We start from the raw sequence: 25,647 nt of genomic DNA, 5'->3' as shown, positions 1-25,647 counted from the left end.
AAGTGGGATTTGTGTTAAGATAGGGAGTTAATGTGCTATTCCGTAATTACTCATTCATTCCCTCCTTTGCCCTCTCTTTCTGTTCCTTCCATCCTCAGCTTCCATAACAGTGGGCAGTGGGGGCAGCAGGAATGCTGCTGTCCTTTCCCTGTATAGCTTGCCTGTTCATCTGTTGGCCTTGTTTTGGGATGGACCATGGACCAAAGGTCTGTTTTGGGAGAGAGATGAGTGATGAGTAAATGGTTAACTCACTGTCAATGGGGATATGTGTGTGTGTGTGTATGTGTGTGTGTATGTGTGTGTGTCACTGTGTGTACAGTACATGGAAGGGTGAAGGACCTAGTATAATAGAGAGTCCGTTAGGGTGACAAACACAGAGAGGGACGAGAGAAGAGTATCCTAGAGTAAGAGAGAGAAAGTGAGAGTGAAACGGTAGCATCAAGCCATAGAAAGAGAGAGAGAGAGAGAGAGAGAGAGAGAGAGAGAGAGAGAGAGAGAGAGAGAGAGAGAGAGAGAGAGAGAGAGAGAGAACGACAGATTGATCAGGATACAGTTTCTCAAGCTTTCTGCAAGACCAGAGAGTCTTTGTTTGAGCCTGAGGACCAGACGGAGGACCAGATGATCGTACCAGGCGGCTGGGGCAGTCACTGAGGGAGTAGCGGCAGTAAGTGAGAGAGAGAATGTGTGAGAGTGAATAAGTAGGACCTAGAGGATTGGAACAGGCAGAGAACACAGCGTACACTTGACAAGAAAGCAGCAGTGTGTCATTGAATGTTGAAAGAGTATAGAGGGCCAGGGGACATTTAGAACCAGGCAGCAGTCAGCCGGAGTCCCACACAAGTGCACACAAGTGCACACACACACACACACACACACACACACACACACACGGAGGCCACAGTAGCAGCTGCAGTAGCCGAGGAAGAGGAGTAGCAGTAGTAGAAGTGACAGCATCCGGTCTCTGTCGCCATGGCCTCGGCCGCTCTGGAGCTGATGGGGTTCTTCCTGGGCCTGCTGGGGTTGCTGGGGACCCTGGTGGTCACCGTGCTGCCCTACTGGAGGACGTCGGCCCACGTGGGGGCCAACATCATCACGTCCGTCGCCACCGTGAAGGGCCTGTGGATGGAGTGCGTCTACCAGAGCACCGGCGCCTTCCAGTGCGAGACCTACAACTCCATGCTGGCGTTGCCGTCCGACCTCCAGGCCTCGCGGGCGCTCATGGTCATCTCCGTCGTCTTCTCCGTCATCGCCGTGGCCATGGCGTGCCTGGGCATGCAGTGCACGGTGTGCCTGGAGGGCTCGCGGGCCAAGAGCCGAGTGGCGGGGACCGGAGGGGGGCTGTTCCTCACCGCCGGGTTCCTGGCTCTCATCCCCGTGTCGTGGACCACGCACGAGGTGGTCCAGACGTTCTACCAGCCCAGCCTCAACAGCAGCATGAAGTTTGAGCTGGGGGAGTGTCTGTACATGGGCCTGGCTGCTGCGCTGGTCTCCATGCTGGGAGGAGGGCTGCTGTGCGTCTCCTGCTGTGAGGAGCAAGATAACCACCGAGGGGGGAGGAGGCCTGGGGGAGGCGGGTATCCTTATCCCATGCCAGCAGCTGCTGCAGGGCCGGGGGCCAGAACCAGCTCACAGACGTACCGTAACCCCACCCTGCAGACGGGGGTCAACACTGCCCTTAAAGGGGTGATGCTGGCCCGGAGCCACACCAGCACCAGTAGCCAATCCAGCACCCCCGCCCAGGGGACCAAGAAATCACCCCACCACAATCCAGCGACGGCCTACGATGTCACTGGGTATGTCTGAGAATGTTGGCGCCTTCTCAAACATGACTCTGTGTGTTCGCCGTTCGTGTGTCTCGTGTGTGCACTGATTGTGTTCAGGCGACTCTTCGTGCCAAACTATCTGGAGGCGTTTGTGTTTTTTTCACCATGAGAGAGCTCCAAGTTACAACGGACATCAGAGAGAGAATAATGTGCATGGAAGGGTAGTCTTGACTGGATGACCGTGCAAAGTGACTGACTGAACTGAAATGAAAGGCTCCTCTTGAACTGAAACTTCAACCTTGATAAAATGGGACTTTTGTAAATCAAATGAATTGTAACTCTCTCTCTACTCTCTATGCCGTTTTCCAGCAACATCCTCTACATGGACAGTTACAAAAAGAGTTCTTGATGAGTACACACACACACACACACACACACACACACACACACACACACACACACACACACACACACACACACACACACACAGTTAATGCTCCCTAGTGACCTCTTTGGGCCACCAATATCCCTCACATTGGGCCTAGTTATATCAGAGATACAAATGGGTCAGGCTTGGTCAGATACAATGACACAGCATTCCCTTTTTGTCTCATACTCACTTACCTCGTATTGAATTGATTATTGTATGATTCATGCTGATAGGTTTTCTTTTTGTGATATGTTTATTTTGACTGGCGAGTTGTTTTTTCTATATTTCAGAATGTGGATTTTTTTATGTTCAATGTAATCGACACATAAGGGCTCTGCACACAGCGTGCGATTTCTGTTGCGCGTCAACGTTCCATAATTTCCATTGTTGTTATGAATGGAATCGAATTTTCGCCGTGCGGGGCCGTGTGCATTGCGATGCGATGTTCTCATAGACTTCCATTCAAACTTCAAAATGGAACGTTGACGCGCAACAGAAATCGCACGCTGTGTGCAGAGCCCTTAACACTACTGTTAAGTATAGCGTTCTTTTCTTTTATGGACTTATTTTTTTCTTATTTCAATCTGTTTGAAAATAATTCAAATGTATAATACTATTAATAATAATTTATATTTGTAAGAATACATGTGATTACTTGAAATGCATCAATTAAATAAAGATCGTAGGAAAATATCCACTTGTTTGTCTCATTGACAGACCACTAGAATGGAGGCCAGTCATGTCTGAAGACCTCACTGTCATCTACTGTATGTGTTATAGATAGGCTTATCTCCCATTCCACAACAGGGATGATAACAGCCATGGACACATAAAGACAAACAAGAAAGAGGGGCACAAACAAACCTAAACAAGCAAAAAAGAGAAACTCTCCTGATCGATATGTAGTTTCAGTGTTGATGTCCACTGAGAGCAGGGTGGTGAGGAGAGCTGACTGGGTCATGGCCACCAGACTGAAATACCAAACATTTGCACACCACTCGCTGATTCTCAAACCCAGCACTACAGCAGAGCCAGTCACACACACTCTCTCTTCAGAGCCAGTCACACACTCTCTCTTCCTCTCTCTCATCTACCTCTTCTCTGTGAGAAGGTTATAATAAGGTTAGTATTTTTTTTCCTAGCACCAGGGGAGCCCCCCCTCCCAAATTTCGTTGTATGGTACCTGTACTATATCAATGACAATAAAGACCATTCATTCATTTTTATAGTATCTAGGGGGTCTCGAACCTGGGATTCTGCATGTCTTAAAGGTTGTCCTGTGGGCCCCTAATGTATAAAGACCAACCACATTGATAGAAAATAACCAAACCGAAGTGGTGTTCCTTTTGGAAATGCCATGATTCATCTACAGTACAAAAAAAGGCTACGCAGAGGCTTAATTATACAATCATATCAAGAGACCAGAGAGACCAAAGAGACATCACCCCAGCAAATTCCACTGAATCTTTATGCACTTGCAGGTAGCAGTATTCTCCTTCGCCATAGTTCACATACAGTCTTGTGAAAAAGATAGGACACTCACACCCCATAAAAACGATGATCTTTTTTTATATTAAAAAATATGGACAGTTGATCTTAATTTGAACAATATTGAGAGATGGAAGGTAATATAACTAAACAAATTAATTTGAAAACATTTATTTTAAAAAGAAAACCTGGCTTATTTAAACCTCAGATATTTAGTTTGGTTTGCTCTTGATTGTTGAAGCGAGTGGTGGCGAGATCAAAGGAGCACTCTAATGCCTTCAGAAGGAAGGTTGTAGATGCGTATGAGTCTGGCAACACCTAGACAAACATCCTGACTTCTGGAACAATGTGCTTTGGACTTGCTTTATCCTATTGAGATTCTGTGGGGTGATTTGAAACAGGCTGTGCATGCAAGACACCCCCCCAAACATCACACAGCTGAAAGAATTCTGCATGGAAGAAGAGTGGGAAAAACCTTCTCCCAGTTGATGTCAGACTGGTAGACAGTTACAGGAAACGTCTAATTGAGGTTATGTCAGCCAAAGGGGGCAATACCAGCTATTAGTGCATAGGCTGTCCTAACTTTTCCTCAGTAGGAACTGGCATCTTTGTTCATTTTTGATAATAATAATGATAATAATGGTACATTTTCATTGTTTTTGGTTCGATTACATCACCTTTATCGATAGATATTGTTTGAAAGAAGATAAAATATTGATATGTCCATATTTCTTAAAGAATAACGAAATATTTCATATTTGATTTCATCATCTAATTTTTTCACATGACTGTACATATTATTCAAGAAACAAGACCCATATCCCCTTGCATAGGTGGGAAGTAAACTGAACCCGTTGAGGTTCAATGTCTCCTTAAATGACACTGAACATGCAGAGAGATAACTGCAATGAATGAGCAATGTCCTCCAACTGACACACACTTGTCTGTTTGTGGGAAGAACTAACACAAGCTAAACCACATCCTCTCCCCAGGGCATGAACATGCCTTCCATTCAGACACTGTTCGAGAGTGAACAGGTGGGTCACATGACCTCTTTGACCTTTTCTATGTTCTTGACTTCAGTATATAGAGGTAAATCTCTCATCTTGTTTTTTCCACTGAATTCTGACTATGGCCTTGGTTTATGAAAATACTGTACCAGTCATATACCTTTTTTGTTTCATGAGGTGATGTCATTCAATACTCTCTGATGTAGCTATAGTCTGCCCCCTAGTGTCATATACAAAACATCACATGAACTAAATGTACTACAATGGTGGCTTATTATAGGTCTCGTTATACAAACACATGACCCAGGAGGCATTTCTTCGTGGAACACACTCAGCATTCATTATACACTAGTTAGATACTAGGCATTCAAATTGGACACATAAACATACACAGGGATAATGCCAGGCCTGTGTGTGTGATTAAACAGTGAGGCATACAGTGATGCAGTGGAGTAGAGCGACATCTAGTGACCACCGGACAAATGACACGCAAAAGGAAACCACTTTCAGAGATCTGAAAATCAGCTCACATTCCATAGACGTTTCATCTTTTATACATAAAGAACATCAGCATTCAGACAAAATACAAAACAAATCAATACATTTTTTATTGACCTTTACAAAAACAAACAAGGGTACAGTCAACATGTTGTCCCCCACAAATTAATGGCCAGGCTCCTCCTTGTGTGAATTGTGGACAATTATTCTGACGTATGAAAAGTGGCGATGAAGCGTGTGACATGTGAAAGGACAATGGCACAGTGACCAGGCCAGGAGTGTCCAACAGCAGTACTAGACTTCTAGTCTTTTCCCCCAACATGTTCAGTCTCTACTTCATGACCCTGCCTGGACTGAAGCTGTTGTGTCTGTGCCTTTGTCAGAGTGAGATGGTTCACTTTCTCTCTGTTTCTCCTGCTCCATTCTCTGTTTTTCCCCATCCCTCCGTTCTCTGCCAAACTCGATCACCAGAGGTTTCCCTAGCAACCTGTAGCCATTAACCAGCTTGAGGGCTTTTTGGGCGGTTTCCGTGTCTAGAAGAACATTATAACACAATGTTATTATATCTTATGTGTACACATGATACAATTTACAAACATATGAATTTGTGTACTTATCAGTAATTAAAGAAAGAGAGAGTTTGTGTTTGTGTGTGTGTGTGTGTGTGTGTGTGTGTGTGTGTGTGTGTGTGTGTGTGTGTGTGTGTGTGTGTGTGTGTGTGTGTGTGTGTGTGGGGGGGGGGGTAAGAGAGAGAGAGACAGAGAGAGAGAGCTCAGCGAGCCTCGGTCATCGTAGCTGCAGAGAGAGAGAATGTGTGTGTAACGTGAGCCTACGTGAGAGAGCTTGTGTGTGTGCGTGCCTGTGTGTGTGTGTGAGAGAGAGAGAGAGAGAGAGAGAGAGAGAGAGAGAGAGAGAGAGAGAGAGAGTGCTCAGAAGAGAGAGAGAGAGTGCTCAGTCACTGTGTTACCTGAGAGTGTGATGAAGGCCTGTCCCTTGAGTCTGCCCGTGAGCAGACGGTAGACCACCGGTGGCCCATCGTCCCTCTCAAACCTGAAGAAGAGCGCCACCAGCTGGGCCACAGACGCCTGCGCACTCAGATTCTTCACACACAGCACCTACGGAGAGCCATAAGGACCAACACAGATATTAAGTTAACTAACACTATCTCTAACACATGATGAATTCAACAAAGCATGATCAATGACTTAAGAACAAGCAAGTGTCTGTGTCTATCAGAAATTACGTCACATGTTTGTTTACTGTTTTGCCGAGACCCTACCTTTGATGGTTCCCCTGGCTGATAGTTCTGGAACCGTGGGATGTTCCGGATCCCTTCCTCTGATTCCCGATTATCCAGAATCTCCTCATCTGAAATATCCTTGATCTCTCCTCTCACAGTCAGCAGGCCCCCCTTCACCGCCTTAATACCTCCACACAGACTGCCGATTGGTTGGCTTACTTTTATCTTCTTTGGAGCAGCCAACTGTCTATGATCCAGTCTGTCCTGTAGCTGTGATTGGCCTGTAGCGTCGAGACTTGACCTTGATTGGTCAGAGTCTCTGTCCCTGCCACCCAGGCGCTCAGATTGACAGCCAATCTGGTCCTGTAATTGGTCAGTGCTTTTCCACAAGCTCTGTGATTGGTAAGAGTCCCCTTTTAGTTGGGGCTGAGGTAGGTATGAGTCTCCTGTGGTTTTCACCTCAGAGTCCTGTGATAAAGTTGTCTGTTTTCTTCCCTCATTCAGAACATCCCTATAGAGCGAGTCAAGGGGGTCTGTGGAGGATGACCCCTGCTGGTCAGACTGAGTATCTTCCTCTGTAAGGACAAAAAAGTAAGCGTGAAAGTGGTAACTAAGTATACCATGTTTACATGTAGTAACTAGATAGTTACAGGGTAATTTACATAACTTATTATACAGGAAGTCAGTCTGATAGAGCAGGCTTAATAATGTTTTTTTGAACATGTCATGTGTTGACAACATGATGACCGTTTTGATATTACAAATGTCAGTAAGAAAAACAGATAGTCGATTCTATTTGTGTTCAACTTGTAGCTTAGCTAAATAAAATACAATAACCACTTGCATTCAGAGCATGCCATCCCACCTTGGTGATAGAGTGCAGTGAGGAATCCCAGGCGATCGTTGCCGTGGAACAGCGCCTGCTCTATCTCCATCTCTCTGCGTGACAGAGGTCGGCTAGCAGCGAAGCGCTGGGGCCGGGACAGGAGTTCCTCCCTGGCCTCCATCTTGTCCCTGACCACCTGTAGGCGCTGATCCCTCGCCCCGGGGGCTGCATACACCCCATGGTCCTGAGGAACACAACAAGGCTGGTTGTTATCATTAGCTACGACAATCCCACACAGGCTCATAGTAGGTCAATCACTCAATAACAACGACCCAAACAGTCTTTCATTCAAAGACAGGTTCTGCTATTCCATTCAGAAGTGTTTGATAATCCACACATCTTGTCTGTAGATTCTAAATATCTTGTCATACTGGTAAGCGACAACAAGCAGCATTCACCTTCTCAGTATTCTCCGGTGCGTCTCTGTTCCTCCAGAGCTCTATCTCAGGGTCGGTGAGACCCAGCTCTCTCAGGCTGGCCTGCTCCTTCTCCCCATCCTGAAGGGCCTGGAACTGGGACAGGCTCCTCACCCCAGCGGCCTGCTCCCCAAACGGCTTGTACAGGGCAGATGGAGCAAAGCACTTCCTCTTGGCCACACAGCTGTAACAATAAAGGAGAAGTCTGAGTCGATCTCTGTGTAAATAATCGAAGCAGAAACGGTGTGTGGGAGTCATTCTATTCTTATGTTGTGATTAGTCTTTTTATTCATACGTCTTGATTGGAAAGTGAGCAGACCTGTTAAAAGGCCAACCTCAACAAGGACCCTGAAAACAGGACCAATAGAGGTGTAAATATAGCTTTGTACAGTTTAAACTATGTTGATTGTAGTTGCAACTGCAAAGCTGTAAAATAAGACGATCAGAATGAGTGTGCAATGACTCTAGAGTCTAGACTCCATTGACGTGTGATAATACTGCATGAAGGAGTCTCACCTGTCGATGTTGACGTCAGTGTCCAGCTGCTGCAGGAGAAGGCTGTGTAGCTGCCTCTGGCCCTCTGTCTCCTGCTCCTCCAGAACTGGGCCATCCTCACACGCATGACGGGTGATTCTGCAGGGTATATACAGGAATCTTGAGGTTCATTTCAATACCTTTCTAAGACTTTTTAAAGACCTTGTGAATATTAACCAGACTTCAAGCTGTAACCGTTCACATCAGTGACACCTTTAACTTAACAGTTTTAGTTTGCAATAGACTAGACCACTATCATACAACAGAATTTCCAGTTCATCTTTGTTTTTTAATAAAACTAATAAAGTCACACACTTTTATTAAACGTTTTTAGGACTCAAACTCTTTGGACAGTCTAATTCAGAAAAATATAAAATTCAACTTGAAGACCTCATAAAATCGTGATAGGACTTTTTAATACTTATTAAGGGTCTTGATTTTTCCAAAATTTATTTATCAACTTTTAATACTTTTCAAGACACCGCGGATACCCTGTTCTGTGATGGGAATCACATCATAGGCACCAGGGTTCGAGTTATAAGCTGAACTCTGTGGGGGTCTCCAAAATAACAGTGCGAAATGTTCTCATGCACGCGCGAATCATGCCCACACAGCGATGGGACTTACACGTTTTAATTAGCTATAGGCAGTAGCGGATTAAGGTGGTCAGTGGCCCTAGGCTACTCCTTTGTGTGAGGACCCCCCTGCCCCCATACACAAGCCTCCCCCCTCCCCAAAATATACAACTCACGAGCACCCTGCACACACACACCACTCATAATGCTTTACCATAAAACACTTAAACACTTTAATAACACAATAACACAACAGTGTTAATAATGCAAAGAATTAAAAAAAGGTTCAGTGCATTCAGTTCTGTCTCTATTGCTCTCCTCTCCCGTTGTCTCTCTGTTACTGTCCTGTTGTCTGTCTCTCTGTTGCTGTCCTGTTGTCTGTCTCTCTGTTGCTGTCCTGTTGTCCGTCTCTCTGTTGCTCCCCTCAGCTCTAAATGACAGAAAATGAATTAGCTAATTAGTTGGCATGTAAACATATAGTTAGGGTTGGGTACAGTTTGGGTTTTATTCGATACCGGTGACAAATCGATACTTTAAAAACGGTACCGGTACCGAAACATCATCCTCATCCTCAAATCCCAACATATCCTGACGCTACAGCTGCAGGCTACTCATTTCACCACATCAACAGCCCCACATGAAACAACAGCTATAAAAGCGATAGTCACACATGTATCTCGGCCAATAATTGTGTTATTTTTGCTATACAGAAGGAGCGAAAAATACATTAGGTTAGTAAAAAGTAAAAGCCACCTTACCTTTACGGAGACAAGATAGACCAAAGTGGTCTGTTTTCAGTAGGCTGCGGTCGCGGTCCTGGAACCCATGATGCTGACGTCCGATGTCCTTTCTTTATCCAAGATTGGATGAACGGGAGAGGGTCAAATTTGTCTTTGATAAAAACCCGAAATTGTCTAGGCTTGATGACCCGGTCGGCAGCAGTGGCCTTTTTTTGGGCGGCATGGTAGCTACTACTGTATGTATTGTATATACTCCTGTATAGCTAATGAATGAATGTTTGCTTCTCAATAATAGGCTAGGTGCACGATCTCACTACTTCCTGAAAGGCAACTGGTGTCTCACTCTATTGGTTTAATTGATTAATCAGCTGTGCACTGTGTGTTCCAACGGTTTACCGCACAGCTGATTAATCAATGCACAATATTCTACTGCGCCCCATGGTGTCTTGGTGGTGAAGTGCAGGCAGTCAAAGGCATACTGTCATTCACAGGAGATTAATGGTGCGCGTAGTTCTTTTGGAAAACGTGTTTATTTTACAATATTTATAATATAAATTAAATAATATTCATTACATTGACATTTTGATCAAATAATAGTTGTGGTAATGTATTATTAGCGACCCCCACAGATTTTTGATTTTACTGCCTTCATGGGAGCTCAGAGAGCCTCAGACCATCTCTATGGGAGCTCAGCTCCCATTGGCTCCCACATAACTCGAACCCTGATAGGCACATTGGGTCAGGTCACTGTTGAGAACGGCCACCTTTAGAGAATAACGGTTCCAACTAGTTTGTGAATTGCGTTGCGGCAGCAATTCATTGTTGCAATGCGTTGATCTCATGGGGGTCTACACTACAGCAAGTTTTGTGAAGCACAATTTAAGTGATTATGCACTTGTGAAAAGCGCTAGCTGTACAATATGTGATTATAATATAATATGTGATTAATATGTATTAATATATTATTATTATTATTAATATGTGATTAACGCTAGCTATACTGTACAATATGTGATTAATTAAGACCCTCTTTGGTTGAGACATGCAAACGCATTCAAGTGGCCATGTGCCTTCAGTGCATAGCGTAATGGATAGTGGCTGACACGCATTAGCTTAGCTAAAACACAGATTCTGATTGGACAACATTACTCACGTAATGATTAAATACATCGATAAAATTCGGTTAGATTGCGGCAAAAGAACCGTTATAGCTCATATTAATGTGAGACTGATTACAGATAATGTTGTTTACCGTCGCATGTTTCCGTGTCGTTCTTCCTGTGCGGAGCGCGTGTGGAATCCTGGGAAATGTAGTGAAACCGTGCCAGCTCTCACACAGTCCAAACACAGTAGACAGAGAATAATTGTTTAATCAATAGAAATAGATTTATGTGAATTAGAGAAGGAGCATTTGAGGATAAAACATGTTATCCCCACTCAGCTGTGTGGCTAAGGTCTAGTTTAGAAAAAAAACATGACTTGAAAACAAATTCTGCCTACAAGCGTGTAATAATAGGTACTCACAGAGGTAAAAGCAAGCTCTAGGTGATTTAAAAAAACCATTGTCATATTTTATAACATGAAATCGATATTCATAAAAAGGTACGTTGAGAGTTTGAGTGGACTATCTCTTTAAGAAAAGACTGGGGATGATTTCATGTGCCACACCCTTGCTACGTCACGAAAGAGGGTGTGGCGCTAAAAGCCATCTCACACCCACCCTCCTCCACCCCCACGTAATGAACACGGACCTTTATTGCCTGAATTAAAATACATGCACAATTATATTTATTATAAAGAATTACATAGTATTGCGATACTTAAATCCTCAGGTGTACACCTTTCTCATGTTGAAGTGTCGGTGTTCCCATCCCAATTAGCCTGAAACATCCGTTACAACTTACTTTACGTCATTAGGTTAAGTGACATGGGTGTGTTCCCTTTACACTAGTATAGCTACATGGATGAGCATGATGCATGACCACAAATGCATGCGAATTTACAGTGTGCGCCGGGTTTGGGGGGATAGTTTGGCGTGTGCTGTTGGGTCGGGCAGCTCTGCGGCTGGGCTGCATAGCCTCTGATTGACAGAGTTGAGGGGTGGGGACGCAGGGTGGGGTCACAGGCAGGGAGAGGCGGAGGAGAAACGGAGAGAGAGAGAGCCCAACCCTGAACACGGCAACAACACACCGATACACTCAGGGGAAGGATTCAAGAGGATAGTAGTCGAACGGCGGGGATATCATCTCAAAGAACATCCGAACGAATACTTTCTCCCAATAATTGATCGGAAAGGTGGAATAAAGATCACTATTATTCAAATACACCCACCCCGCCCGATCGACCCCCCCCTCTCTACTCCACCCCTGCACCCCTGCTTAGCTACCGAGATGCACACGGAGACCCGTTCCAAGAAAGTAAGTCCCGTCTTGACCGTTGTTGACTTTGACCTGTACTTGCTGTAATCGCCTGACATTTAAATGATACGGTACTGTCAACATGTGACAATGTATTTCAACCGAATCGGACAGTGACTGACAAGGAGGGAGGCATGCTACTGTTGTTTGGAGTGTTGCAAGCCCAGCTGGCCAACTAAAGCAACGGTACTGGGAATAACAGCTCAGCTTAGGTGACTGTCGCAGGACTCAGTGAGGTCGCTCGATCGCAGATCCTAGTATCGACCCTAGGCAGTTCCGTTGCCTGCCTCTCTCTCTCTCTCCAAACTGTAGTTCCCCCAAATGTTGCGCTGTCATAATGCGCTGATTGTGGAAACTGAAACGGGGCAAGATCTGCATTCTCTGCCTATGTGTGTCTGTCTCTCACTCTCGTCCGCTTTCTGTCTCTGCGAGCCCAGGGGGTACAGCAGGGTTTTTAAAGTGTACTGTGATCTTCTATATGCGAGGAGGCAGGAAGGAAACGCAGAAACTGCAGCTCGCAGGACACCATCTTAGTTCCTTAAAGGGACAGAAGCGCTCGCTCTCGTCGGAACCCTGGGAACGAGCCAGGTGTACTGCCACGAGCGACACTGTACATGGACCCTGCTGCGTCTCGTGCCCCATAACACTGCATTACTTTTATGGGGCTTTTCCACTAGAGGGCTGACCCGGGTCAGCCCGGGCTGGCCTGCTTCTTTGGCGCTTTTCCATTTGTCGGCCTGGGTCGGGTCGGGTCGGGTCGCTTCTTTAGCTACCCATCGATGCCAGGAACCTTTTTTGAGACCCGGAACCTTTTTGCCAGGCTGCGTGTGACGTATGACGCTGCACACCGTTGATTGGCCAATGGAAATCGTCATCCCATGTTCATAGATTTCTTCGCTAACCGCCATCTTTAAATACCACATTCGCTCTTGGAAAATGTCACTACAGTTTCTGTAATAGCTTATTAATAAAGATTCGAAAAATTATGCTGACCAATCGTATTATCTTAGTTTAATGTCATTTCAATGCATCATAGAACTTTTATTTACAACAAGCATAACACAAAAATCGCTATTATGCACCGTCTTTGCCCGTGAATAACACCGGCTGTGGAGGTGGTACAAACACAATACTCCTTTGCTAACTTCATCATCGGTATACCCTTAACCACCGCGCTGACACCCCGAGAAGTTATGCATTTAACCGTAAACTCAATGAACCGGGAGTTCACCCGCTGCTGCCTGCAGCACCGCGCCTGCTGGTTCAAACTCCCGTTGACAGCGGGGGGAGAGAAACGTTTTACCAGGGAATTCGCTCCGCGCTGTGTCTACTGTGATAGGAGTGTAGGAGATTCGACACCATTCAAATGGTTTTGGATTCCCTGTCCTCTCCCCTATCCGGACACGTTTGAATTGTTATCCTAACCCACGGTAAACCGAAGTTATTAACCCGCAAAGGGTGCCTCCGTTTACCGTCTTTGCCCGTGAATAACACCGGCTGTGGAGGTGGTAGAAACACAATACTCATTTGCTAACTTCACCATCGGTATACGGTCATTTTGAGCCCTTAACCACCGCGCTGACACCCCGAGAAGATATGCTTTTAACCGTAAACTCAATGAACCGGGAGTTCACCGCTGCTCTAAGCAGCAGCACGTCATGGAGGATATCAGCGGGGGGAGAGACCATTTCTACCAGGGAATTCGCTCCGCGCTGTGTCAACCGTGATAACAGTGTCGTATCGACACCATTCAAATGGTTTCAGATTCCCTGTCCTCTCCCCTATCCGGACACGTTGGAATTGTTATCCTAACCCACGGTAGATCACAGTTATTAACCCGCAAAGGGTGCCTCCGGGCACCGTGTTTGTCCGTGAATAACACGGCACACAATGATACTACAGTTCATAAAGCAGACAAGTGAAGGCAGTGGTTTTAAGGGTTCAAAAAACATGACTTTATTATGTGTACATAGCTTCCTCTCTCTCTTTCTCTTTCTCTCCAAAAAGCCACGGTTAATAATATACCACATGCCGAGGAAAAAGTATACGATAGCTTCAAGTTCCTCCATGTCGCTGTTGTTGTGGCTGTGTTGTGTCTCGTGAAAATATACGTCACCACCATGGCGCGCTTTTATGACGCGTAACTCCGTGTAACTCCGCCTACTATCTCCTACTCCTCCTACTCGTTCCTGGTCTGTTGTGTATAGTGGAAAACCAGAACTGTTCAAAAGCGTGCCGAAGCGAGCCGACCCGAAGCGAGCCGGGCCGATAATGGAAAAGCGCCATTAGAGGCGCTCATTTGTGGGTCACGTTCAGATTCAGTAGCAGTGGCCAGTGTGGGTCAAAGTGCAAAAGTCAGGCACATGGGGACAGGTAAAACCATCCTCCAGCCTGGTCTTAGATGTCATTTTGCATCATTCATGAGATCTTATCATTACCTCTCATTGCTTTCTCTGTCAATCAGGGTTTCTTGTCATCCAAGATGAATGATTGAATATTGAGTCCATGTTGACAGACATCATGTGTCAATGTCTCCCCTGCATTAGTCCTGGGATACCTTGTTTATTGTTTTTTTTCAGTGAGACAAAAATCTATTTCTATTATCACTGAACATTCACCTCTGTCGGACAATATGCTGCACTAGATATGATGACACGTGTGATGTCATTGCAACACATGAGATTATACAGCACACTCCCTTTTTGTTGTTTATGCGTGTGTGCGTGCGTGCGTCCGTCCATGCGTGTGTGTGGGGCTTGGATTAGCCCAGCTCTAGAGGTATAATCTATAAGCAGGGACTGTGACACATTCCTGTGCAGGGCAGCAGCCTCAGTTGGCCCTCATGTTGGTGAGCGAGTGGAAGGAGAGGCCCTGTCATTTGGAGGCCAGCGTTTGTTTGTTTGTCTGCGTGTGTGTGTGTGTGTGTGTGTGTGTGTGTGTGCGTGCGTGTGCGCGTTGCTCCGCTCAGGGTGTGCCAGACGTTAGCCTAAGCCAATGATTAACAGTAGTGGTCAAACTTTGCCGAAACTGGTTCCATGCAGTAGCCATCTCCTGTGTGTGTCCAGTCCACAGGCGCCCACCTGCCACAGGTGTCGGGCGGACATGTGAGGAGGGACAGCGACTGACAGTACCACCGCGCTGCTTCACCGCGGGCCCTGTCTGTGCCGGTAGGTGGGAGCTGGACAGCCTGGGGGTCTGGCTGTTTCCACAATGGCACACTGTTGTGTTGGGTCACCGAAAAAAGACAACAACAACAACAACAGTCTGACCACCGCATAAACAGACCACCTTGGCACCCACCTTGGTTATGAGGGTGCGTGAAAGTTGTGGTCGTTAGAGAGAACTCGAGATGGGCGGGTGGGGTGAGGGGAGGCTGCGGGGGGGGGGGAGATTGGTGGTGTTGTCGTCGTCACATGGGTTAAGTAGAGGTGAGAGGTTTTTATTTTGGTTAGGGTCGTACGTGAACGACAGACAGGTGTGTTTGTTGTGTGGGCCTGGGGCAGTCAGGGGGTGTGTGTGGTGGGAGAGGGCCCAGGTTGGATGGTGTCCCAGGGACATGTATTAGTTGGGGGGGGCGGGGGGGTGGAGGAGCGGGTGCTGTCAACCGTGTCGCCGTGTCTTTTTCTAGTCTGTGAGACGGTCGGCTTCTGTCCTGCTTCAGGGCGGAGGGGTCTATTTTTAGGCCCAGGGCTCCATTTATAAGCCGGGCCGGCCTGGGGCTGGGCACGTCTGGTTGCGGGTGGGTGCTGTTGGAGTCCTGAGACACGCCTAGAACCTTCCTCTCCCTCTCTCCTGCCCCTCCCTACACTCGCCTCCCACGCCCCAACATGGCGAGGAGAAAAGGAGAGGTGCTCATGACTCCTGAACCGAACAGCTCGCCTGACCCAGCTGTTTTGTCTGTCATTGGGGTCTTCTGTCGCTGTCAAGGTGTCAAGACGTAGCTCAAGCTGCCTGCTTCTGTTGTGTTGCTTTCAGGTAGCGACTGACTGACAAGAGAGGATGTAGAGGCTCTGTATGCGGTAGGAGGTGACAGGGGAGAGAGAGAGACACAAACACAGAGAGAGAGAGAGAGAGAGAGAGAGAGAGAGAGAAAGAGAGAGAGAGAGAGAGAGAGAGAGAGAGAGCGAGCGAGAGCAGGAGTCAAGGTGTTGGCCTGTCAGTACACACACACACACACACACACACACACACACACACACACACACACACACACACACACACACACACACACACACACACACACACACACACACACACACACACACATGCACACACTCATACTCTCTCTTCTTCTTTCTCTCTCTGGGTTTGTTGTATGGTGAGAGACTGGTTTGTGTATTCCCATGTGTGATATGGGATAAAGTGGGATAGCCTGTGTTTTTATGGTCCACTAAGGTTGAGTAATAAAACATTAAAGGGTTCTTGTCCTGCTCCGGTGCTTGGTGACTCCAGTGGCTGTTGCTCTGACGCCTGTTAGTGTTTATTTCTGCCCGGGGTCTAATTCTCCTCCTCAGGATCAACACTGATCATATACTTGTTTACTGGGCCCCAGTGTCTCTAGGCTACATATCAGCCTGACCAGGGGTAGCATACTGCATTAAAGCCTATGTGGCAACGATGTGGTGTAAATTAAATATGTGTCAACAGTGAATCACCTGCTTGGAGCTCGTCATTTGTTACAGCCATAAAGGTGGATCGATACCCTCCCTCTCTCATTCCTTACACTGCAAAAAGTCAGCTCTCAAAAACAAGAAAAAAATGGAAAAAAAAGCGATAACATGGGGGAAATGTTAGGCCTACTTGAAAATAAGCACGATTATCTGCCAAACAGAACAGGACATTTTCAAATAGTAGAGAGTATAATGGATCTCTCTCGTTCTGGATTGTCCACTTTTTTTTTTGTGAACTCCCGAAACGTTTTCTTTCTTGACTGAGGCTAGACTCCTCCGCAGTGGGGTACAGGACAGGTTAGGCCTGCTATGGCTGCGCCTTACAGGAAACGATGTGATACTAGGTCATACCCAGTCTTGTCTAGTGGGCTTGTGGTGTAGGATGTTGAGAATAGACTTGTGTTGAGGTCTAGGCCTCATATTAACTTTGCCGTGTGTCAGAATAGTGGGTGCTTTAAAGAGAACGGTAGCAACACACGCACGCACACAGACAGACGCTGCAGATATTATCAGTCTGTAGAAGGTTTACTTAGTGGGAGCTGCTGGCAGAAGGATTCTGAGGAACGTAAGTGGGATGTGTGTGTGTGTGTGTGAGTGAGTGTGTTGCTGGTAGAAGAGATGGAGGCAGGCAGAGGGGAGCTGAGAACTGTGAGGGAGTTGGGCTGGGTTGGGGTGGTGTGGAGGGGGCTGGCTGTGTGGTTAGCTCTGAGCAAAGGAAGTGTTTTTTTTTTTGTCAGATGGTGGAGATGAGGGGCTGGGTGGGGAGGGTGGAGAAGGGGGAGGGAGTCGGGAGAGCAGCTCTGGGATCTGAGTTGTGTGTGTGTGTGTGTGTGTGTGTGTGTGTGTGTGTGCTTGGAGGCAGTAAGGGAGTTCGTTAGTGGAGGATGAATGTAAATGTGAATGGGCGCTTGTTACTGGAATGTGTGCGTTTGTGGAGGTCGTCTGTGTGAGTCGGTGTGTGTGTATGTGTGTGTGTGTGTGTGTGTGGTGGGTGGATGATGAGGGGGTGGGGTAGGTTGTGTGTGTGTGTGTGTGGTGGGGGGGGGGGTGTCGGGGGTGTAAGGATATTGTCCATGTCTTCTCAGATTAGGTCTGATGTGACGGAGTGACCCCCTACCATGGAGTGACCCCCAACCATTGCACCACAATCATTAACCAGGGAAAGAATCCTGTCCCCATAGCAACCCCTGCAGCTCTGCCAAACGGGCCACAGTGAAAAGAGAGAGGAGGAGTGGAGGGGGTGGGGTGGTTTGGGGTGGGGAGGGTGTGTCTGAGTGGTGTGTGGGTGTGTGACTGTGTGTGCCAGAGACTGTGTGTGTGTGAGCGACTGACTGTGTGTGGGTATTGATGCTAGGAGCTTGGTGTAAGCTGCTCAGAGCTCTGCGTCTGTTAGTAGGGCAGAGTGAGTGAAGGAGCGAAGGAACTGAAAGAGATTCAGGGTTTTTGAACAGTTGTTTCGCCTGTCACGTGTCAGACTGTGACTATCATAACACGTCGCCTGTTTTCCCCTCGCGTACAGTAGAAGCCTACCCAACCAAACACCCCCAGGGCCGTCCGTCCGTCCGTCCATCCATCCAGGTGCATTCAGGAGTGAATCCAGCCCTGAGTTGAAGGAGCCTGCCTCTGTGTTCTTTGGTCTGACCCAGTACCATAATGAGGGCAGCCTCCCCCCCCCCCCTCCCCAGCCCCACACTACTGCTGCTACACAGAGAGGAGTGGAGCTGTCTCTAGAACAAGCCGCGAACAGCTTCCTTCCTGGCAACGGCGGGGTCTACAGTGTCAATCTGCCCACATCCAGAGTGACTGGCAGGGTGTTGAGAGAGAGAGAGAGAGAGAGTCTGCCTAGATAAACATTGCTATTGGGGGGAAAAAAGCGGGGCGTCAAAGAAGATTCTTTTGAAGTTCAAAGAAAAGAGAGTTCTGCTGTACAGACGTTCTTGTGGCGGATTGTAGAAAGTGTGTGTGTGCGTGTGCATTTCCGTGTGTGTGTGTGTTATAATGTGTTTTCGTGTGACTTAAAGTTAGAGTGTAGGAGGTGTAGGACCTTGAATTGTATGTGGGGTTGTACATTGACCACAACCAAGGTTAGACCAGGTCTTAAGGGTGTGTGTGTGTATATATGTATGTTGGTGGTTCTGTGTCTGTGGATAAGAGAGTGCAAGGCCTATTTAGGGTGTGTCTGTGTCTGTCTATGTGTGTATATATGTGTGTGTGTGTGTGTGTGTGTGTGTGTTTGTGTGTGTGTGTGGGGATAAGAGGGTGTGTGTGAAGTGGTGACCAACCTTACGTCAGCAGGGTGTGGTGAGATAAGACCCAGCAACCTCTCTCCTGCTGTGCCAACCATAAGGGAGACACTCCCAGGCGTTCCCCTGTGTGTGTGCGTGTGCGTGTGTGTGTGTGTGTGTGTGTGTGTGTGTGTGTGTGTGTGTGTGTACAGACACCTCCTGTTTGTGAACAAGACTCCTTAAGACAGAAAACAATACATAGTGTTTTGTTTTGGTATCTGAGTGACAAAGTGAATAATACTAAAGTGACGTTGCAATCCTGGAAGGAGTGTTTGGAGTTATTGTGTGTCGGTGTCTGTGTGTGTCTGTCTGTCTGTCTGTCTCTCTCTCTCTCTCTCTCTCTCTCTCACACACACACTCCTCCTAACTTGCTACTATCACACTCTTTCTTTCTCTCTGTCTCTTTCTCCCTACATGATATCGCTCCTTCTCATTCGTCACAGACAAAAGCACAGCACCAGGTCAGACAGTCTGACGTTGCCTCATGATCCATGTTGACCCCTGTCAGAGAACCCTGTTCTGTTCATCGGCTCCTCTAGCCCCTTTGCTCCACCCCTTCCTGTTACGGCAGGATGGTCGTCAGCTGTGTTTGAGTGGGTCTGTCTGCCAGCTCTGCCACAGAGACCCAGGCACTGAGGGGTGTGTGTGTGTGTGTGTGTGTGTGAGAACACTCTCAGTCTGAAACATACTCTACCCAGCTCTAACCCCCAACTCCTATAGCCCCAGCCTCTCTCTCCCCAGCCTCTCTCTCCAGGCCCCAGCCTCTCTCTCCAGGCCCCAGCCTCTCTCTCCAGGCCCCAGCCTCTCTCTCCCCAGCCTCTCTCTCCAGCCCCAGCCTCTCTCTCTCCAGCCTCTCTCTCCAGGCCCCACTCCTAGCATCCCGGCCTCAGCCCGAAGTTTCTGAATCCAGTCCCACCTCAAGTGTCTGTCCTTAGCCCCCAGTCCCAGCCCTATCCCCAAGTTCCAGCCCCCAGCTTCGGGCCCCTTCTCCAGCTCCAGTCTTATCCTTACCCCAGCTGTATCCCCCCAGCAGCAACACCAGTTCCAGGCCGCAGCTCTGACCCCAGCCACAGCCCAACCCCCCCCCCCCCCCCAGCCTCAACCACAACCTCAGCTCCATCCCAAACCCAAACCCCAGCTCCAAGCCCCCTCTCTCCAGCCCCAGCTCCAAGGGGCCCCTCAAGGGGCTGAGGAGAGACTAGGTAGGGATCACCCAGGCTCGGGGAGAGAGCCCAGAGGCAGGGCCTGGCAGGGTCTGTCGCTTTAAGAGCCTGTGGACTGATCCACATCCGAGAGAGAGAGGGGGGGGGGGGGGGGAGAAGAGGGAGAGAAGGGAGGGACAGAGAGAGGAAGGGGGAGAGAGAGAGCTGGGGGGGGGGGGGGGGCGGGGGGAGAGAGCAGGGGCGGGAGAGGAGAATACACATGTAAGGTCCCAGCTGTGTGGAGTTGGCTTGGGGGCATGTGGGGGGATGGGGTGAGCAGAGAGAGGGGGGGGGGTGAGAGAGAAAGGGAGAGAGAGGTTAGTGACACACAGTGGAGGAGGGAGTGACGCAGTAGTGCTTCCTCTCTCCTGTTTCCTCGTTCGTTCTGTCTCTCCCCCTTGCTCTCCTTCCTGCTGCCCTGACAGTGTAGTTGGTCTCTCTCTCTCCCTCCCTCCCTCTCTCTCTCTCTCTCTCTCTGCCAGTGCGGTGGGCCATATGCTGGACAGAGGGGCACACAGAGATGGCGTTGGTCGGTACAGAACGCCGTGTGCCCCAGGGCACGGCAACACGCATCAGGGAGAAGCTGCTCTTACGCCACATTCACAGCCCTGACATATTTAAAACTGCACACAGGGCACGCACACACACACACACACACACACACACACACTGGTTCCCTATGCATGCACACAAAGCCATACCCACATTACAAACACACCGAAACACACTCATGCATTGCAGTGTATGCTGGTTGTGTGGTTTGAGCGTGTGGGTGTGCAGGGAGGTATATAGTGTCTCTGTAGGAGGAGGAGAGGTGTAGTGTCTCTATAGGAGGAGAGGAGGTGTAGTGTATTATGGTCTGTCCATTACAATAATGGGGACAGGAGCCCCTGGGGGGGTCATTCACTCATGACATTCAAAACAAACCTGAACACACGCGCGCACGTGACTCAGAGTTCAGATGATCTGATGTGATTGTGTGTGTGCGCGTGTGGGCGTGTGTCTGATGTGTGTCTGTTGTGTCTGTTGTGTGTGTGTGTGTGTGTGTTTGTTGTTTATGCGTCTCCTCTGTCCTCTCCGGTCACACACACACACACACACCACACCCCTCCCCCCTTGGCACATAGCAGAGAGGGGGAGCTTTGTTGCCTCCCCTCCCCCCTCCCCTCCTCTCCCCATGTCAAGCCTCCTGTCACTCAGTGGTTGAACACCTCGTCCCAGCCCCGCCCCCGCCCTTACCCCACGCCCTCAGAGAGAGAGAGAGAGGAAGAGGGAGGGAGGGAGGGAGAGGAGAGAGAGAGAGAGAGAGAGAGAGAGAGAGAGAGAGAGAGAAGAGAGAGAGAGAGAGAGAGAGAGAGAGAGAGAGAGAGAGAGAGAGAGAGAGAGAGAGAGAGAGAGAGAGAGAGAGAGAGAGAGAGAGAGAGAGAGAGAGAGAGAGAGAGAGAGAGAGAGAGAGAGAGAGAGAGAGAGAGAGAGAGAGAGAGAGAGAGAGAGGAGTTCATAGGTGCTAGTATGCACTATGGAATTTGGGCAAAGGTTTGACTTGTGTACTCAAGGGTAGTGGGGGTAGTAGGGGTAGTAGGGGGGGGGGACAGGAGGTGTGTGTGTGTGTGTGTGTGGTAGGGGTTAGGGGGTTTAGCTCAACTCTTCACTGTGAGAGCAGTTCAATCTGGTCTCCTCACAGCAGTAGGAGACCCTAGCACACCCCCCCCCTCCCTCCCAGCCCCGCCCCCCTCTTCACCCACCCACACCCCCACCCACACACACAGCCCCGTCCCAGTCATATTGGCGTCTGCCCCTCGGCCCCCTCCCTCGGTGGGGGTCCTCCCTGTCCGGGGCCCAGGCGGGGTGAGTGTGAGAGTGGACTCCAGCCCCAAAGCTCCAGTTACACGATTGTGCAACGGGCCGCGGTCAACCTCGCTGATCCCCTCTCCCCTCTCCTCTCTTCTCCTGTCCTCCCCTCCTCCCTTTTCCTCTCTTCTCCTGTCCTCTCCTCTCCCCTCCCATCTCCTCTCTTCTCCTGTCCTCTTCTCCTGTCCTCTCCTCTCTTCTCCTGTCCTGTCCTCTCCTCTCTCCTCCTCCCCTCTCCTCCTCCTGTCCTCCGCTCCTGTCCTCCCCTCTCCACCTCCTGTCCTCCTCTCCTTTCCTCTCCTCCTGTCCTCCCCTCTCCTCCTCTGTCCTCCCCTCCCCTCCCCCCTCTCTTCCTCCTGTCCTCCCCTCCCCTCCCCTCTCCTCTCTTCTCCTGTCCTCCCCTCCCCTCCCCCTCTCCTCTCCTGTCCTCTCCTCATCCTCCCCTCCTCCTCTCCCTCCCATGCAGCCAGACTCTGTGAGCCTCTCTGCAGAGTTTAACCAAACAGCCACTGAGCCGTTGGGCTTTGCTACTCTGGGCTGCTCTCCTGCAGGCCCTCCCTCTCCCTCTGTGGGCCGACCCTGTTCCCCATGTCCCGGGTAACCCTCTCTGTCTGGCAGCCGTCCATACCTATAGGCTGCTGCTCTGTACTGGAATAGTCAAGTCTTTTCGATTCAGGAGAAGAAAAGAGGCGTTGTGAGGAAACGCGCCAGCCTCAAACAAGACCTTACCGCCTTTGTGTCGACGGCGAGGAGGGGGGAGAGAACGAGGCAGTTCCTCATTCCGTTCCGAGCGTTACAATGAGCCGGTCCTTTCCGAATGTCTGCCTCCACCCAGCCTCTCCCAGTGGAATGTAGCAGTAGCTACGCGTGCTTGTGGTCTGACAGCGACGACGTGACACCCGGTCCACTCCCGGGTGTCGCTGTCAACCGTTTCTGTGTAATGTTTATGTTTACATTAGTTAGTTCAACACGACGCCGCTCGACGATTTATCAAACGACAGCTACTGGACAGACCCTAGGCCCTTTTTGGCCGATGCCAGAGTCCTCAGTATTCATTCACAGGACAGGCTAGGAGGCTTCCTCCTCGTTAAGGCCGTCGAGCAGAGCAGAACACACTCGGGGTCACAGGTCACAGGTCAAAGGTGAGAAAGGCAGGGCCACAGCCACCGCTGACGACTAGGGTTGAAACAGGAGGGGGGGGAGTCCAGGTGTGTGTGTGTGTGTGTGTGTGTGTGTGTGTGTCAGCTGAAAACGCTTCATAGCATATGTCTATATGAATGTGTGGTTGCGGTGTATGTGTTCTCATATGTGTGCACTCTGTGTCATCCCATATGTGTGTGTGTGTGTGTGTGTGTACATGCCATGTGACTACACGTCTCCGTTGTGTCGTCCTCTCGTCCGTCACCTCCCCGGCTGTGACATTCTATTTGCGGCGGTGTTGTCATCATCATCCGTGAGGCGGAGGAGAAGCGTCACCGTCCATATGAAGCAACACGGGAGTCACGCAAGGACACAAGTCTGCTCAACGTGTCTACTGCATACCGACCATATGACCCGCCGACATACTGTCACTGAGTAAAACGTACGCAGTTAGTAAAGCAACGTAAAAGTCAAACACGCGACTGTAGCTTTGCCCTGTTGTTCACGGCCCCTTACCTGCTCCGTTGAACGGTGGGGCTAAACATCGGAAAGGACTTCCTGAATAGTGTGCTAATGTGTTCATACAACATGGAACGGCAAATCTATTAGGACATCCTGACAGGTTAATACGTACTCGATTTCGTCGAGTTTCGCGTAGTGTCAAAGTTTCAACGCTCGCAGGCTGAAAACGCAGTAGGTGCATTCAGACATGGCCTGTGTGACTGTGCTGTGAAGTGTGTGTGTGTGTGTGTGGGGGGGGGGGGGAGCAGGGTCGAGGACTCATTGAGAGGATGGGATGGGACATTAGAGTGGATGCACAGTCTGTGTGTGTGTGTGTGTGTGTTTATGTGTTTATGTTTATGTGTCTCCTCTGTCCTGCGCGCGTCTGTGCATTTGTGCGTGCATGGGTTTGTGTGTGTGTGTGTGTGTTGTCCTAGACAGCCACACTCTGCCCACGCTCTCGCGGGGTGGGGACACACAGCCACAGAGCTAGGGGGTTTGGGAGCAGGACGGACCACAGCAGAGGAGAGCAGTGACCCAGATAGTCACTCTCTTCCCTCCCTCCCTCTGTCCCTCTCTCTCTCTCTCTCTTTTTCTCTCCCTCTCTCTCTTTCTCTCACACACACACTCTTTCTCCTCTCTTTTCTCACTTCCTTGCTCTTATGAACCTTCTGTCTTTCCTCCCTTCCTGTCCCTTTTTTTTCTCCCTCCTTACCCTCATCCCTCTCCCTCCCCCCCCCTCTGTAACTTCCTGCTGAGGGATGAGGGGCTGGGGGGTCACGCCCACCCCGCCCTCTTTTTTCCCTGGAACTCCCCACAGTGTGAGGTCCCCAGGGAGAGCAGCTCAACACATACACACACACACACACACACACACACACCACACACACACACACACACACACACACACACACGCACACCACACACGCACACCACACACACACACGCACACACACGCGCACACCACACACACACGCACACACACACACGCACACACACACACACGCACACCACGCACACACACACACACACACACGCACACCACACACACACACACGCACACACACACACACACACGCACACACACACGCACACCACACACACACGCACACACTCATAGCGCTCACACACAACACCCTGCCCCTACTAAGCCCCTTGCCCCCTCAGTCAGCAGCAGCTCTCCTCTCTTAAGAGTGCTGGGTGAGCACAGGAAGTAGGGGAGATGGAGGGAAGGGAGGGGAGGGAGGGAGGGGAGAGCCATCCCTATAGCCATCCTGAGGCTAGCCGTGCTGCCTCCTTATCTAGTCTGTGGCTAGCTAGGCTAGGGAGAGGTGTCGCAATTGAGCTGAGTGCTTACCTTTGTTTGTGAGTATAGAGGGGTCTCTGTCCCTCCACAATGCTGTTGGGAGAGGACTGTGAGTGTGTGTGTGTGTGAGTGTGTGTGTGTGTGAGTGTGTGTGTGTGAGTGTGTCCACTGGGGGAGGGGTAGGGAGTGCAGCAGCCACACCCAGGCTGATTGGGGGGGCCACACCTCACTGTGGAATCCACTGCAGCTGGGTCACATGTCCTCCCCTGCCCCCACCCTCCACCCTCCCCCACCCCCACGCCTAAACAGTTCCACATTGCAGCTCTGCTCACCCCCCCCCCCCCCCCCCCCTCTCTGCTCAGCTGTATGCTGGCATTCAGTTAAGGAACTGGGCTGAGGCACTGGGTATATATGTGTGTGTGCGTTGTGTGTCTGTGTGTGTGTGTGTGTGTGTAAGTGTGTGTGTGTGTGTGTGTGTCTCTCCACTCCCCTCGGCTTCTAGAAAAGGGTGTGACTGTCTGTAACAGAGAAAAGAGGGAGGGACACTCCGCTGAGCTACTCCTCCCTGCCTCTCTCTCTCGCTCTCATTCCCTCACTGGTCGCCCATGATTAGCCTTCGTATTACTCTCTCTCTCTCTCTCTCTCCCCCTCTCTCCTCTCCTCTCCGTTTCACATACGTATCGTGATAGGTTCTA

The 25,647-nt window shown here is 49.4% G+C and overlaps 3 protein-coding genes across 3 annotated transcripts in view; 2 read left to right on the top strand and 1 right to left on the bottom strand.

Moving 5' to 3' along the window:
- The first annotated feature begins 388 nt into the window (after positions 1-388).
- cldn2 (claudin 2) lies at positions 389-2,880 on the top strand. The gene has a single exon (XM_080528392.1). The coding sequence runs from the start codon at positions 970-972 to the stop codon at positions 1,801-1,803; it is 834 nt and encodes a 277-aa protein (XP_080384518.1). The 5' UTR covers positions 389-969; the 3' UTR covers positions 1,804-2,880.
- Positions 2,881-5,348: 2,468 nt separating this feature from the next.
- rbm41 (RNA binding motif protein 41) lies at positions 5,349-10,840 on the bottom strand (the record flags this gene model as incomplete). Its single annotated transcript, XM_080529134.1, has 7 exons — positions 5,349-5,722; positions 6,157-6,304; positions 6,469-7,004; positions 7,295-7,499; positions 7,714-7,915; positions 8,248-8,364; positions 10,833-10,840. The coding sequence occupies 7 exons, from the start codon at positions 10,838-10,840 to the stop codon at positions 5,526-5,528; spliced, it is 1,413 nt and encodes a 470-aa protein (XP_080385260.1). The 3' UTR covers positions 5,349-5,525.
- Positions 10,841-11,970: 1,130 nt separating this feature from the next.
- Positions 11,971-25,647, top strand: part of klf8 (Kruppel like factor 8) — a gene marked incomplete at both ends in the record, with an annotated part of 30,685 nt that continues 17,008 nt past the window's right edge. Inside the window, one exon of the mRNA XM_080529133.1 lies at positions 11,971-11,997. Within this exon, the coding sequence (XP_080385259.1) occupies positions 11,971-11,997 (27 nt within the window). The remainder of the gene's footprint in view (positions 11,998-25,647) is intronic.

The sequence above is a fragment of the Nansenia antarctica genome, assembly GCF_963989245.1.
Source record: "Nansenia antarctica genome assembly, chromosome: 4".
Taxonomy (NCBI): Eukaryota; Metazoa; Chordata; class Actinopteri; order Argentiniformes; family Microstomatidae; genus Nansenia; species Nansenia antarctica.
Note: the sequence above shows the minus strand (reverse complement) of the source record. Positions and strands in the feature narration are given on the sequence as shown.